The sequence below is a fragment of the Hyla sarda genome, chromosome 9 (assembly GCF_029499605.1).
Source record: "Hyla sarda isolate aHylSar1 chromosome 9, aHylSar1.hap1, whole genome shotgun sequence".
Lineage (NCBI taxonomy): Eukaryota > Metazoa > Chordata > Amphibia > Anura > Hylidae > Hyla > Hyla sarda.
This window is the reverse complement of record NC_079197.1, coordinates 19,774,260-19,789,741: the sequence shown is the minus strand read 5'-3', so window position 1 is coordinate 19,789,741 and position 15,482 is coordinate 19,774,260. Positions and strand designations below refer to the sequence as shown.

Below are 15,482 nucleotides of genomic sequence, written 5' to 3'. Positions count from 1 at the left end.
TACTATATAGTCTAACATGCTGGGAGTTGTAGTTTTGCAACAGCTGGAGGCACCCCTGGTTGGGAAACACTGACCTATACTATGTACTGCTATATAGTCCAACATGCTGGGAGTTGTAGTTTTGCAACAGCTGGAGGCACCCCTGGTTGGGAAACACTGACCTATACTATGTACTGCTATATAGTTCAACATGCTGGGAGTTGTAGTTTTGCAACAGCTGGAGGCACCCCGGGTTGGGAAACACTGACCTATACTATGTACTGCTATATAGTCCAACATGCTGGGAGTTGTAGTTTTGCAACAGCTGGAGGCACCCCGGGTTGGGAACCACTGACCTATACTATGTACTACTATATAGTCCAACATGCTGGGAGTTGTAGTTTTGCAACAGCTGGAGGCACCCCCCGGGTTGGGAAACATTGACCTATACTATATACTACTATATAGGCCAACATGCTGGGAGTTGTAGTTTTGCAACAGCTGGAGGCACCCCTGGTTGGAAAACACTGACCTATACTATGTACTACTATATAGGCCAACATGCTGGGAGTTGTAGTTTTGCAACAGCTGGAGGCACCCCGGGTTTGGAAACACTGACCTATACTATGTACTACTATATAGTCCAACATGCTGGGAGTTGTAGTTTTGCAACAGCTGGAGGCACCTGGTTGGGAAACACTGAGCTATACTATATACTGATATATAATACAACATGCTGGGAGTTGTAGTTTTTGTTTGGGGCAGCTGCTGAGCCACAGGCTGTATCAGGGCATGCTGGGAGTTGTAGTTAGTAACTAACTGCAACTCCTGGATTTAATAAAAAAACGCGATCAAAACATCACATCAAAACAAACATGGTCCTGTTCAAAACTACAGATCGGGCGCAAAAAATGTGCCTCATACAGGTATAAGGAGAAATAAAAAAAGTTATAGGGGTCTGTAAGGATTCCTCCTTGGGGATTAGCTCTGGGATCGTCCTGGTCACTTGCCACGGGACACGTTCCTCACAATAACACCACAGACCACAGTTCCGCATACAAGTCGGGCTCCTCGACAGATTTATTTCCACAGGTTGCAGGTAAAACAAAACATAAACAGGAACAAAATAAAGTCCTAGACCGTCTGGTCACTGACTACACAGATCAGCATGCCCTGACTACCAACTGGTGAGCTTCCCTCAGCCAGTTACACGTGTCTCCTGTTACTCACAGTTCACACCACTTCTTGGACCACTCACAGCACCTTCTGCGTGTTACCTAAACAGGGTCCGTGTGTCTCCGCCTCTAACAGCCAGTATACTGTTTCCCAGGGAGACCCCAACTATTCTGTTTCCTTTCCTTTTAAACACACTTCCCTTCCTGATACCTCATTAATCAGGCCACAGGTGGATTCTCCAGAGTTAGCAAGGGAAATACACCCTTTCCTTGCCACACCGCCACAGGGTCAGAATAGGACAAAATTTCCCCCCCATATGTCACGCATAAATAATGCCACAGTGATGTCACACATATATAATTAATTATGCAAATTAGTATGGCCAGTATTTTTTGGGCAAGAATGGTGGCAACCCAGAGACGGATAGCGGGGTAGAAGTATTAAGACCTTCTTAAAAGAGAACTCTACTTATACTTATACTATACTAACCTATTCGCTATCCACAGGATAGGGGACAAGTAGCTGATCGCGGGGGTCCTACCGCTGGGACTTCTCGTGATCTCCGGGACAGGACTCTGGTTCTCTCAGTGAGGGGCGGTGTGTTGTCCATTCATTTCTATGGGAGTGGTGATGATGCCCGAGTGCTGGACTTGGGTCTTTTCGGCGCTCCCATAGAAATGAATGCAGTCTGCAGCATGCGCTCCTCACTGAGAGCTGAGGCTCGTCCTGAAGATTGCGGGGGTCCCAGCGGTTGGAACCACCCGTGATCACCTGCTTATCCCCTATCCTGTGGATAAGGGTTAAATCAATTTTTCCTGGATTTCTGCCCAATGCAGCGCTCCAGCTCTCCCATAGAGTTGTATTGAGGGGGGGTGTCAGCTGCCGCTTCGTGCAGTGGTCGAACATACCCCCTTGCTGTGGACTGCCGGGGCCCCATATGGGAGATCACAGGTGGTCTCAGCTGTCGGGCCCCCTGTGATCTGAGACTTATCCCCTATTCATAGGATAGGGGATAATTTTTTATGTACCGGAATACTCCTTTAAAGGGGTTATCGTGGAATATAAAACCAGAGCCAATTTCTTTCAAAAACAGGCTGCTATTATTGTTATGGGGCACTGTGGCTGTTATAACTAATATGAGGACACTGTGGCTGTTATTTCTGTGATGGGGATAGTGTGGCTGCTATTATTGCTATTATGAAGCACTGTGGCTGTTATTGTTATGGAGGCACTGTGGCTGCTAATAATGTTATGGGGGCACTACGACTGCTTGTATTGTTATGAGTTCACTGTGGCTGCAGTTATTGCTATGAGGTCACTGTGGCTGGTATTATTGCTAGGGGCACTAAGGCTGCTTATATTGTAATAGGGGCACTACGGCTGCTTATATTGTTATGGGGGCACTACGACTGCTTGTATTGTTATGAGTTCACTGTGGCTGCAGTTATTGCTATGAGGTCACTGTGGCTGGTATTATTGCTAGGGGCACAAAGGCTGCTTATATTGTAATAGGGGCACTACGGCTGCTTATATTGTTATGGGGGCACTGTGACTGCTGTCATTGTTATAGGGGCACTGTGACTGCTGTTATTGTTATAAAGGCACTACAGCTGCTTATATTGTTATGAGGTCACTGTGGCTGCAGTTATTGTTATGGAGGCACTGTGACTGCTGTCATTGTTATAGGGGCACTGCGGCTGCTTATATTATGAGGTCACTGTGGCTGCAGTTATTGTTATGGAGGCACTGTGACTGCTGTCATTGTTATAGGGGCACTACGGCTGCTTATATTGATATGAGGTCACCGTGGCTGCAGTTATTGTTATGGAGGCACTGTGACTGCTGTCATTGTTATAGGGGCACTGTGACTCCTGTTATTGTTATGGGGGCACTGAGGCTGCAGTTATTGTTATGGGGGCACTGTGGCTGCAGTTATTGTTATGGGGCACTGTGACTGCAGTTATTGTTATGGGGGCATTGAGGCTGCAGTTATTGTTATGGGGGCACTGTGGCTGCAGTTATTGTTATGGAGGCACTGTGACTGCTGTCATTGTTAAAGGGGCACTGCGGCTGCTTATATTATGAGGTCACTGTAGCTGCAGTTATTGTTATAGGGGCACTACGGCTGCTTATATTGTTATGAGGTCACTGTGGCTGCAGTTATTGTTATGAAGGCACTGTGACTGCTGTCATTGTTATAGGGGCACTGTGACTCCTGTTATTGTTATGGGGGCACTGTGGCTGCAGTTATTGTTATGGGGGCACTGTGGCTGCAGTTATTGTTATGGGGGCACTGTGGCTGCTGTTATTGTTATGGGGCACTGTGACTGCTGTTATTGTTATGAGGTCACTGTGGCTGCAGTTATTGTTATGAGGTCACTGTGGCTGCAGTTATTGTTATGAGGTCACTGTGGCTTCAGTTATTGTTATGAGGTCACTGTGACTGCTGTTATTGTTATGGGGCACTGTGACTGCTGTTATTGTTATGGGGGCACTGTGGCTGCAGTTATTGTTATGAGGTCACTGTGACTGCTGTTATTGTTATGGGGCACTGTGACTGCTGTTATTGTTATGGGGCACTGTGGCTGCAGTTATTGTTATGAGGTCACTGTGACTGCTGTTATTGTTATGGGGCACTGTGGCTGCAGTTATTGTTATGGGGGCACTGTGACTATTTTCATCAATGGGATACATTGTCTTTTGTCACTGTCATTAAGGATGCGCGCCTTCTATCACAATTATGGGGGCACTTTGTCTAGCACAGCATCTCAATGTGTGAAGAAATGGCAAGTGAAATATTTTGCAGTGTAAATGGGGCTCGATTTTAGATGTCATTGTAAAATTTCCAACGCATTAAAGTGTCACATTTCATTAACCCCTTTGGATCTGATTTTACTTTGTTGATTGGATCTTATATGTACACATCAAATTCCGAACCCCAACAATCTACAGGTTGTGCCCCATTCTATACCTCATCCTAAACACTGGCCCTGTATTATGTGACTGCATTCTCACCGCTGAACACTAGAGGGAAGCAGTCGTCCGTTTCTTTGCACATAAAAAAAAGAAGGAAAAAAAAAACGTAATTACAAAATTCAATCCCGAATCTGAACGACCTCTTTTATTTCGGCGCTAGAGACGCTGATTTTACTAGAAAGACATAATAGAAATTAAATGAGATCATTCACTTGATTCGGTATTATTTCCTTTCATTTCCATCGTGTATTGTGAGCAGCGCAGATTTACGGGGACAGTCCCTAATTTATTCCTGCACCAGCCACTCACACCGTGCTCCCTCCATAAATAGCGCCGCCATCTCCCCTTGGCTGTTCATGGTATTGCAGTTCAGCCTCAAATCTAGTGAATAGGACTGAGCTGCAATACCAGGCATGGCCTATAGACAGGAGTGGCGCTGTTTCTGGGGGAAAAAAAAAGTTGTGTTTTTTTTTCTTATCCTATACAACTCCAATTCTCTTTATAAAACCTGAGGTTAATTTCCCGTAGGCCGCATAGTCTCTTTATACCAGAATGATCATTGTGTAGACCTGGGGATCTGGTGTCACTGGGGAGTCTAGGAGATAGCTCTGGCAGCTTTCAGATGGCTTCCCGGCAGCAGCGCTGTCACTTTGCATTAGGCTGACGGGTGGTATCGATATTAGGTCACTCTGGCTGGTCCCGGCAGGTGGATATGTCACCCCCTCTTTCACTGCTGCTTCTGACAAAATGAGTATATTAGCGGTATAAAAAGTCAGGGCTCCGGGGACGGATGAGTTGTTCGGAGTCATTGCGTAGTCGACTGCTCGGATGTAGCTACATGACAGTGTCTTCTCTCTCGGGACACGCCACTTCTCCAGGTCATCTCCGGAATCGTTAAATACTTCGAAAGCCTGTAAAACAGTGATTTTCCAAACAAAATGTCTCCAGCGGTTGCAAAACTACAACTCCCAGCATGCCCGGACAGCCGTTGGCTGTCCGGGCATGCTGGGAGTTGTAGTTTTGCAACAGCTGGAGACACCCTGGTTGGGAAACACTGCTGATAAACCCAAGGAAAGGGCAATCCTCCAGTCATGGTTCCCTAGAGGTTTCTTCCAAGGTTTTTTTTTTTCTTCAGACCACATTTAGCTAATTCGGTCACCGGATCCGGCTGGGAAATGTCAAAACTGACTGCTGCCGTATCCCTGCCGGACCCGGTGTAATGAAGAAAGCTGCGTACCTGTGGCAGAATGTGACCCTCCGCACAGGGACACCCTTTTCTGCTTTACAGCCATCTCTCTCTCACTACCTAATCCCTAACCCTAATCCTAACCCCTAATCCTTAACCTAATCCCAACCCCTAATCCTAATTCTAACCTCTAATCCTAACCCCCACTCCTAACCCTAAATCTAACCCTGACCCCTAACATCTAATCCTAACCCATAATCCTAAACCCCAATCCTAACCCTGACCACAAACCCCTAATCCTAACCGCAAATCCTAACCCTAATCCTAACCCTAACCCCTAATCCTAACCGCAAATCCTAACCCTAACCTCTAATCCTAGCCCCTAGCCCTAATCCTAACCCCTAATCCTAACCCCTAATCCTAATTCTAACCTCTAATCCTAACCCCCACTCCTAACCCTAATCCTAACCCTGACACCTAACATCTAATCCTAACCCCTAATCCTAACCCCCAATCCTAACCCTGACCCCAAACCCCTAATCCTAACCGCAAATCCTAACCCTAATCCTAACCCTGACCCCTAATCCTAACCGCAAATCCTAACCCTAACCTCTAATCCTAGTCCCTATCCCTAATCCAAACCCCTAATCCTTAACCTAATCCCAACCCCTAATCCTAATTCTAACCTCTAATCCTAACCCCCACTCCTAACCCTAATCCTAACACTGACCCCAAACCCCTAATCCTAACCGCAAATCCTAAACCTAATCCTAACCCTGACACTAATCCTAACCGCAAATCCTAACCCTAACCTCTAATCCTAACCCGTATCCCTAATCCTAACCCCTATCCTAACCCCTAATCCTAATTCTAACCTCTAATCCTAACCCTGACCCCTAACCCTAACCCCTAATCCTAACCCCCAATCCTAACTCTAACCCTGACCCCTAATCCTAACCGCTAATCCTAACCTCTAATCCTAACCCTAACCTCTAATCCTAACCCCTATCCCTAATCCTAACCCCTAATCCTAATTCTAACCTCTAATCCTAACCCTAATCCTAACCCCTCATCCTAACCCTAATCCTAACCCTAATCTTAAAGGGGTTGTGCGCTGCCCTGCCTTTCGGAGCACCGCTCACAGCGTCCGGAAGTTCATTACTCCGAACGCTGTGTGCGGGCTTCCGTGTTCGCGGCCGCCGGGCGTGATGTCACGCCTGACCCCTCGTGACGTCTCGCCCGCCCCCTCGTGAAGTCACGCCCGCCCCCTCTACCAAAGTCTATGGGAAGGGGGTTGACAGCGGTCGTGCCTCCTTCCCATAGACTTTCGTTGAGGGGGCGGGCAAGACGTCACGAGGGGGCGGGCGAGACGTCACGAGGGGCCGGGCGTGACGTCACGCCCGGCAGCCGCGAACACGGAAGCCCGCACACAGCGTTCGGAGTAATGAACTTCCGGACGCTGTGCGCGGAGCTCGGAAAGGCAGGGCAGTGCACAACCCCTTTAACCATAATCTTAACCCCTAATCCTAACTTCTACGGGTGCGTTCACACTGAGGAATTCAAGAGGAATAATTTCGGTCAGGAAATTGTTGCCTTTTCCATCAAGTGGAATTAGAGCGGAATTTGCATGCGGAAATTAAGAGGAATGAAGGAGGAGGCTAATTAATCTACTTTTCTGAATTCCGCTCGAATTCGGCGTGAAAACGATGTCGGGCAGAATTTTTTTTTTTACCATTGACTTCTATTGGATTCTGCTCGCGGATTCCGCTTGAAGAATGAACATGTTCTTTCTTCAAGCGGAACGGAATTGAGCGTCGGAAATCTGCTAGCAGAATTTCCGCAGTGTGAACAGAACAACAGAAATAACATTAAAGTCAATGGGCAGAGAAGATGTGCAGTAACGTTACGTCATGAGTCCGCTCCCGATCTATAACGTGGGGCCACGGCGTGGCCCCGCATCATAGTGGGTCGGGCCCGGCCTCTAACAACTGCCCGTGGCTAATAGCGTGCAGCATTGATCGCGGTGCCGCCTCCGCCCCCGTGTGACATCACGCTCCGCCCCTCAATGCAAGCCTATGGGAGGGGGCGTGACAGCTAGCACGCCCCCTCCCATAGGCTTGCATTGAGGGGCGGAGCGTGACGTCACAAGCCGCCGGCCCTGTGGTCGCCGGTAATCAGACGGGGTGCTGCGTGCAAGATTACAAACGGGGTGCTGCGTGCAAGATCCTGGGGGTCCCCAGCGTCAGGACCCCCGCGATCAGGCATCTTATCCCCTATCCTTTGGATAGGGGATAAGATGTCTAAGCACCGGAGTACCCCTTTAATATGGAGCGGAGAATTCAAGAGGAATTACTTGAGTAAATTCCTCTTGAATTACTCAGTGTGAACGCACCCTAATCCTAACCCCTAATCCTAACCCTAATCCTAACCCCTAATCCTAACCCTAATCCTAACCCCTAATCCTAACCCTAATCCTAACCCCTTAATTCTAACCCCTAATCCTAAACCCTAACCCTAATCCCCACCCCTAACAGCGATCAGCACGGAGAAGAGCTCAGGTCACATACCGCTACGGGTCACAGTTTTTTTCACTCCAACGGCCCATATAGCATTCATTTGAATGAGTCGACCGGAGTCAGATAGTGACTCCGGTCGACTCATTTGTGCACCGTTTCTGGTTTTGTAGCCGGGTCCGGCGGGGATATGTAGTGGCCTGTTTTGACCTTTCCCCGCCTGATATGGAGACCGTATTAGCTAAACGTGGTGTGAATGCACCCTTACTTATAGTTTCAGGGCCCCAACGCAAAATCCAGTATCTAATGTGCGCCATCTATAATACTGGTGTTTTCTTATTGGTGGGGGGGGGGAAGAGGTGTCTTTTGGCCCCCTTGGGCATCAGGGCCCCTGTGCGACTGCTACCTCTGCACCCCTTATAGTTACGCCCCTGTCACTATGACCCTGTTAATCAACATTTTGTGCGTTGGGCAGCCACGCAAGATGTAAGGTGGTCTGAGGGGGTATAGGGTAAAGGGAACCCTGAAAGCGGCGCATGCGCAGTAGCTGCAGAAAGGATTGGGAGCGTCCTGTCTGAGACCACTATTGACAAAACGCTGCCAGGTAGGTTGACTGGAACAGCCTCTGAATATGGCGGTCTATTGAGTGTGCACGCTCAGTAGTCCGCAGTGATTTACAAGGATTATATAGGATTTATGGCAGCTATAAAGAAACATAAGGCCGTGTTTTACTCAGGGACCCCGGCAGTCTAAATCTGACAGAGTCTCCTTAAAGGGGAGGTCCATAAGCTGCCTACAGACAGGACTGAGACCCCAGGTGACCACTCTGGACCTCTATACTCTTGCGTCATTGTGGTGACCTTGTATATAACATCAGTGCTGATGGTTATACAATCTGGGGGTCATTTAGTATTACATGGAGTGGATTGCGTTATTCAGGTTCGTGACGCCCCAGAGCTGGAGAAACGTCTTATTCACTTTTAGTTTACAGACAGAAACCTAATATTAAAAATAGTGCGGAGAAATTGTAGGCGGTGTGTGGATGTCAGGCTGCACACAGGGATCATTGTCTGCTCCCATAATAGCAGATGTGGACCTTCCCTGATGGTTGCCAAGGACTGCTTGGTTAATCTTGTCCTTCCCTCTCCACACTATGCCAGTATTACAAGCTGAGCGCAGCCCTGGCAAGAGAGTAATGGAGAGAAGGAAACAGGTTCGGACCACCGTGACGCAGGAGGTCTATATATCACGCATGGACGGAGCCAGTGGACGCGCAGGAAAGCATTCATCATAAGGAGAAGCATCCAGTTGCTTCCCCCAGGGGCATGTTCTTCTGGCAGATGAGTTGATGTCTTGTTTTAGGCTTAAGACGTTACTGTGAGCTATTATACAGAAGAGATCGGACTAAGAATTTGTGCAAAGATATGTTTTCCATTACCTTACAATAGAAAAATTTAGCACATTTTTCTCAATTTTTTTTTGCTATGATAGGAGAAAAGAACAAAAGTCAATTACCGGTAACCTCTATACACAGTGGTCCCTCAAGTTAAAATATTAATTGGTTCCAGGATGACCATTGTATGGTGAAACCATTGTATGTTGGGACCATAACTCTATGGAGACCTGGTAATTGGTTCTGAAGCCCCCCAAATATCATCCAAAAATAGGAAAAAGTGAGGATTAAAGAAAAATAAGTAGATAACTAATATAGATAAAGCAAATCCTTACATATAAAAGTAATAAAGATCTGCTGGGAGCTGTAAATCACTGTCTATGTAGAGGACAGGAGCTTCTTCAGGGTCCTGTACAGTACACAGTGTCCTAAAAAAGTAACATGGAGCCGCCCTCACCTGGTGTCCAAAGGAGCAGCTAACCCTGGGACAGGTAAAGAGTACAGAACATGTAATACCACCCTGTACTGTAGGGGGCGCTACCAGACACCAGTCAGTGCATGCACTTCAGTAATACAGGTAAAAAGTACAGAACATGTAATACCTGCCTGTACTGTAGGGGGTGCTACCAGACACCAGTCAGTGCATGCACTTCAGTAATACAGGTAAAGAGTAGTACAGAACATGTAATACCTCCCTGTACTGTAGGGAGCGCTACCAGACACCAGTCAGTGCATACACTTCAGTAATACAGGTAAAGAGTAGTAAAGAACATGTAATACCTCCCTGTACTGTAGGGGGCGCTACCAGACACCAGTCAGTGCACACACTTCAGTAATACAGTTAAAGAGTAGTACAGAACATGTAATACCTCCCTGTACTGTAGGGGGCGCTACCAGACACCAGTCAGTGCATACACTTCAGTAATACAGGTAAAGAGTACAGAACATGTAATACCTCCTTGTACTGTAGGGGGCACTACCAGACACCAGTCAGTGCATACACTTCAGTAATACAGTTAAAGAGTAGTACAGAACATGTAATACCTCCCTGTACTGTAGGGGGCACTCCCAGACACCAGTCAGTGCATACACTTCAGTAATACAGGGATTTTACCAGTGAAATGTCCATTCTGATTGGTCAGTTCTTCTGGCCATTGACAGGTATCACAGATCTGGACTGCCTGTACATTGTATGGTAAGTCTGGTTTAAAGTTACAACGGTCCAGAAAAGACCGATATATTGTAACCTGAGGCCATTGTTAGTTGAGGGATCTCTGTACATATGTATTCATACTTTAAGACTTTGGATGCAAATCGTAGCACAGTGCACACTATTGTTCGATGGTTCTATTGGACCTTTGGAGCCTATTGTCAGATCATATTCTGAACCCACTGGAGGATCCTCTAGTAGATTAGTGGACAAGAGTTGGGTTGGCCTTTAGGGACGCCAGCGTCTATGAATGTGACCATAGAGGCAAAACCTGACCATATGCCCTATATGGCTACATGAAAAGTCCCTTATTCTATTTGCCGCCATGTAATACCACATATTCTGGCAGCCAATCCCTTTGACACTTGCTCCCCGTAGTCTTCTATGAAATTTGTATTCATGAGCTGAATTTATAGACTTTATTAGGTTGCTCCTATACCAATATTGCCCCTTCAAATAACAGGGGGGTCGAGCGGCCCCTTAGTTGTCTTTCTTCATGGTAGTCCTGCAGATTGATGAAATGGAAGCTGTTCATTGCACCCGTATATAACATTTACTAGGTGTCATCTTGATGAAATGGCATCTTTAACCTCTGACCTTCAAGTCAAGAAGGTCAAGGGTTGTCATGTCATCCAGTTCTAACAATTTGTATAGAGATGTCCTTCCATTCTCAAGGTCACCTTTATTATTGGTCTGTTCCTACCATTACAGGGAATGAGGTTACATTTGTCATATATAAGGCGGGGTGTACGTGTCATTCTTAGAGTATTCCTTGTAATCGAAATGGCTCAATGACGGATTCGTAGAGTCCGGGAAGACAGGAGGAATCATAGCTGGGTCTTCCTACACTTGGGGCAAAGACCGAAAATCCAAACGTGGACATAAATATCAGCAGCACAAGCCATCGGGGATCAGCAAACACCAAACAGCTTGGATGCAGTCAGTCGGCCCTTATATCGAGCCATTGTCTGGACATCTAAAAGGACCCTTAGCTTGCTTCCTAACCCTGTATCTTAATACCCAGGCCAAGGCAACATCACCTGATGGCGCCCCCTAGAGGAAATCACTAACAGGGCACATGAACCACCATAGGCTAAGCAAGAAATGCTGGATAAAAATAGTGGCGCTGTAGTAAGGGATGGAGATAGGGGGTCAGAATGAATAGAATAGATATGTGATAGATAGATAGATAGATAGATATGAGATAGATAGCTATGAGATAGATATGAGATAGATAGATAGATATGAGATAGATAGGAGATAGATATGATAGATAGAGATAGATAGATAGATAGATAGATATGAGATAGATAGATGATAGCTAGATATGAGATGATGATAGATACACAGGGATAAGATGTCTGATCACGGGGTTCCGGGGTTTGCTGGGACCCCCACGATCTCCATGCAGGCACCCGGAGCCCCCTCACAATGTCATTCCACGCTCCCTCCATTCATGTCTGTGGAATGGGGCGTGACGGCCATCACGCCCCCTCCCACAGACATGAATGGAGTAGGTGTGGCATGCTGTCATGAGGGGGCGTGACGTGACGCCATGGCTGCCCAAACCCAGCGTTCTGAATATATCTCGGAGGTCCCAGTGGATGGACCCCCGCGACCAGTCATCTTATCCCGTAGCCTTTGCATAGAGGATAAGATGTCTAGGGGCGGAGTATCTCTTTAAGGCACTGGGTTTACAAGGTACTATGTAAGCAGAAAAAAAAGAGAAGGAACAGATAGCCTGGAGACTGAGAACTTTCTTTTTGAACAGGAGAGAGCAGCCTGCAATGTATGTGAAAATATGCAGGCTGCATAAGGAAATGGAGCAAAATGTTTCATAAAAACCTATGGGGAAAGTGTTGTTTTTTCATCAAAATAAGTAGAATACAGGAATAAAAAAAAATGCTTTTAAAGATGTTCATAACCTTGGACTTTTGAAATGCCAACCACAATAGCTAATAATGATAAAACAATGATAAAGCAATTTCTTATAATAGAGAAGTTTATAGCCGGTTGACCATACTTATGGATTTAACTTGGTTAAGAAGAAGTTATAGCAATGCCATCAAGATATGAACACTTTGTCCGGACACTGTGTGGCCTTGTGTCTTATGAATCGTCCTCTATTAACAATGTCTTTCTATCTTTTAGGTGGTTAATGGAGAGACGGTCGAATGACAGCCGGGACTGTGGTCATCACCGGTGGAATATTAGCGACTGTTATCCTTCTCTGTATTATTGCAGTTCTCTGCTATTGCCGGCTACAAGTAAGTAGGTTTGGGATTGTGTCACTTTGTACATACATTACTTCTCCTCTGTTATACTTCAGAGCTGTACTCACTATTCTGCTGGTGGGGTCACTGTGTACATACATTACATTACTTATCCTGTACTGATCCTGAGTTATATCCTGTACTATACTCCAGAGCTGTACTCACTATTCTGCTGGTGAGATCACTGTCTATTCTGCTGGTGAGATCACTGTGTATATACATTACATTACTTATCCTGTACTGATCCCGAGTTATATCCTGTATTATACTCCAGAGCTGTACTCCCTATTCTGCTGGTGGGGTCACTGTGTACATATATTACTTATCCTGTACTGATCCTGAGTTATATCCTGTATTATACTCCAGAGCTGTACTCACTATTCTGCTGGTGAGGTCACTGTGTACATACATTACATTACTTATCCTGTACTGATCCTGAGTTACATTTCCTGGAAACACTGTAGACCAGTGGTCTCAAACTTTGGCCCTCCAAATGTTGCAAAACTTCAACTCCCAGCATGCCCAGACAGCCATCGGTTGTCTGGGCATGCTGGGAGTAGTAGTTTTGCAACATCTGGAGGGCCACAGTTTGAGACCACTGCTGTAGACTGTTCCTTTACAATGTGGAAATGTTAAGTAAAGTTATTGATTCTGTCGTATTTCATTCTCTCAGTATTACTGCTGCAAGAAGGAGGACTCGGAAGAGGATGAGGAAGAGCCAGACTTTGCCGTCCATTCCCGATTCCCACCGGTACATTGCAACCGGAATGTAGTGTTAGCCAACGGCCCGTCCATCTACGCCTCCCCCTACAACAAGAAGCATTCGCAGCACTGCAGGAGCGTGTGCCAGGGCTGCTCCCACAATGAACCGCCGGCTTTCCTCCTGCACCCACCGGACGAAATCCGAAATGGCGGCGACCGCATCACCTACAAAGCGATCAGCCAGGAAGAAATCGAACTGCCGGTTAACCTGAGCAATTTGCAGATGCTCAACCCCAACCGCCTGTCTGCTATGAGGGAGGCTTTTTCCCGGAGCCGCAGTATCAGCACGGATGTATGAGGGCGGAGCGCCACCTCCTGGCCGGACGCCGCCCCCTCTCCTGTCCTCGGCATGTTTGGCTTTGCTCGGTACCACCTCCCTATACATCATCATCACCGCCATCTGTTTTCTTCTCTATTCCTTTTTTCTGAAACCATGAAAAATTTTTGGAAAACTTTGTCTCCCTCTTGTGGTTGATATTGTGCAAAAAATACCCTTTAAGACGTGAAACGCACAGTACAACAGTTTTTTTCCCCGTCCATGCTTCAGTCTCGCCACCGATGAGAAGTATCGGCAAAGAGTGTTTTTTTTTTTTTTTTTTAACAATGAATGTATTTAGACCTGATAGAAGTATATAATACGTCACAGTAAGCAAAAAAAAAAAAAAATGGTGGCACTAAGTCCCTGCCGCAGTATTGAATTTTTTTTTTCAACAAAACTTTATTTGTACCCTATATTTAATGACATGCTGTGTGTTGTACTTTTTACGTGTGACAAAAGGGGACATGATGTCAAAATATTGTCACAGACATTTTTTGTGCCACTTGGATGCGGTCACCGGGACGGGAATAGTGACTAGATATTTATGCAATGGGGACGTGGAGAAGGAGGGGACTTTTTGTAAGGCGCAAGAGCAATAGGCGCTACCTACAGGTCAGAGATAGAATTAAGAAAATTTGCACAGAAAAAAAGGGGGCACATACATTTTTGGAAGGCTCCTCCCAGCCATAACATGCTACTTAAGTTATATCCATACGTCAGAATTTTTTTTTAGACTCTATAGGTGTCTATGTATCTGCTGAAATCTGTATACAGCGACATTCCTTTAATCCGGTATCACCACCACCTGAATTATCAAATGTTCTGGATGATCAAATGGTCGTAGAAAAGTATAAAAAGTGTCCAGAACATAAAATATGCTGCTACCCCCACCAGCATACAGGGCATTCGGAAAGTCTTCAGACCCTTCCACTTATTTAACATTTTGTTACCTTGCGATGTTGCGGACTTTTTCTAGTACCAACAGAATCCCAGTTTCCCCCATTATTCTTCACTCAATACCCCATAATGAGAAAGGAGAAACAGAATTGGGGAATTTTTTGCGAATTTATTAAAAAGGAAAAACTAACATTTCACATGGACACAAGTATTCAAACCCCTTACTCAGGACTTAGGTGAAGCCTCTTTGGCAGGGATCACAGCCTCCAATCTTCTTGGGGATGAGGCCATAAGGTTTATACACCTGGATGGATTTGGGGATCTTCTGCCATTTTGCTATGCATAGTATCTGTACTTTGCTCGTTCAACTTTTCCTCAGTTCTGACCAGTCTCCCGGTTCCCCCCCAGACATGATGCTGCCCCCACCATGATCACTGTAGGGATGGTATTGGGCAGTGCCTGGTTTCCTACAGACATGATGCTGCCCCCACCATGATCACTGTAGGGATGGTATTGGGCAGTGCCTGGTTTCCTACAGACATGATGCTGCCCCACCATGATCACTGTAGAGATGGTATTGGGCAGGTGATGGGCAGTGCCTGGTTTCCTCCAGACATGATGCTGCCCCCACCATGATCACTGTAGGGATGGTATTGGGCAGGTGATGGGCAGTGCCTGGTTTCCCCCAGACATGATGCTGCCCCCACCATGATCACTGTAGGGATGGTATTGGGCAGGTGATGGGCAGTGCCTGGTTTCCTCCAGACATGATGCTGCCCCCACCATGATCACTGTAGG

General features: G+C 46.4%; 1 protein-coding gene across 1 annotated transcript in view; it reads left to right on the top strand.

Annotated features, from left to right (window-relative positions):
- FAM163B (family with sequence similarity 163 member B) overlaps positions 1-15,482 on the top strand; it is a 73,675-nt gene extending 58,193 nt beyond the window's left edge. The window contains exons 2-3 of the mRNA XM_056538871.1: positions 12,585-12,700; positions 13,380-15,482. Coding sequence (XP_056394846.1) covers positions 12,608-12,700; positions 13,380-13,766 — 480 coding nt within the window. The 5' untranslated portion in view covers positions 12,585-12,607 and the 3' untranslated portion in view covers positions 13,767-15,482. The remainder of the gene's footprint in view (positions 1-12,584; positions 12,701-13,379) is intronic.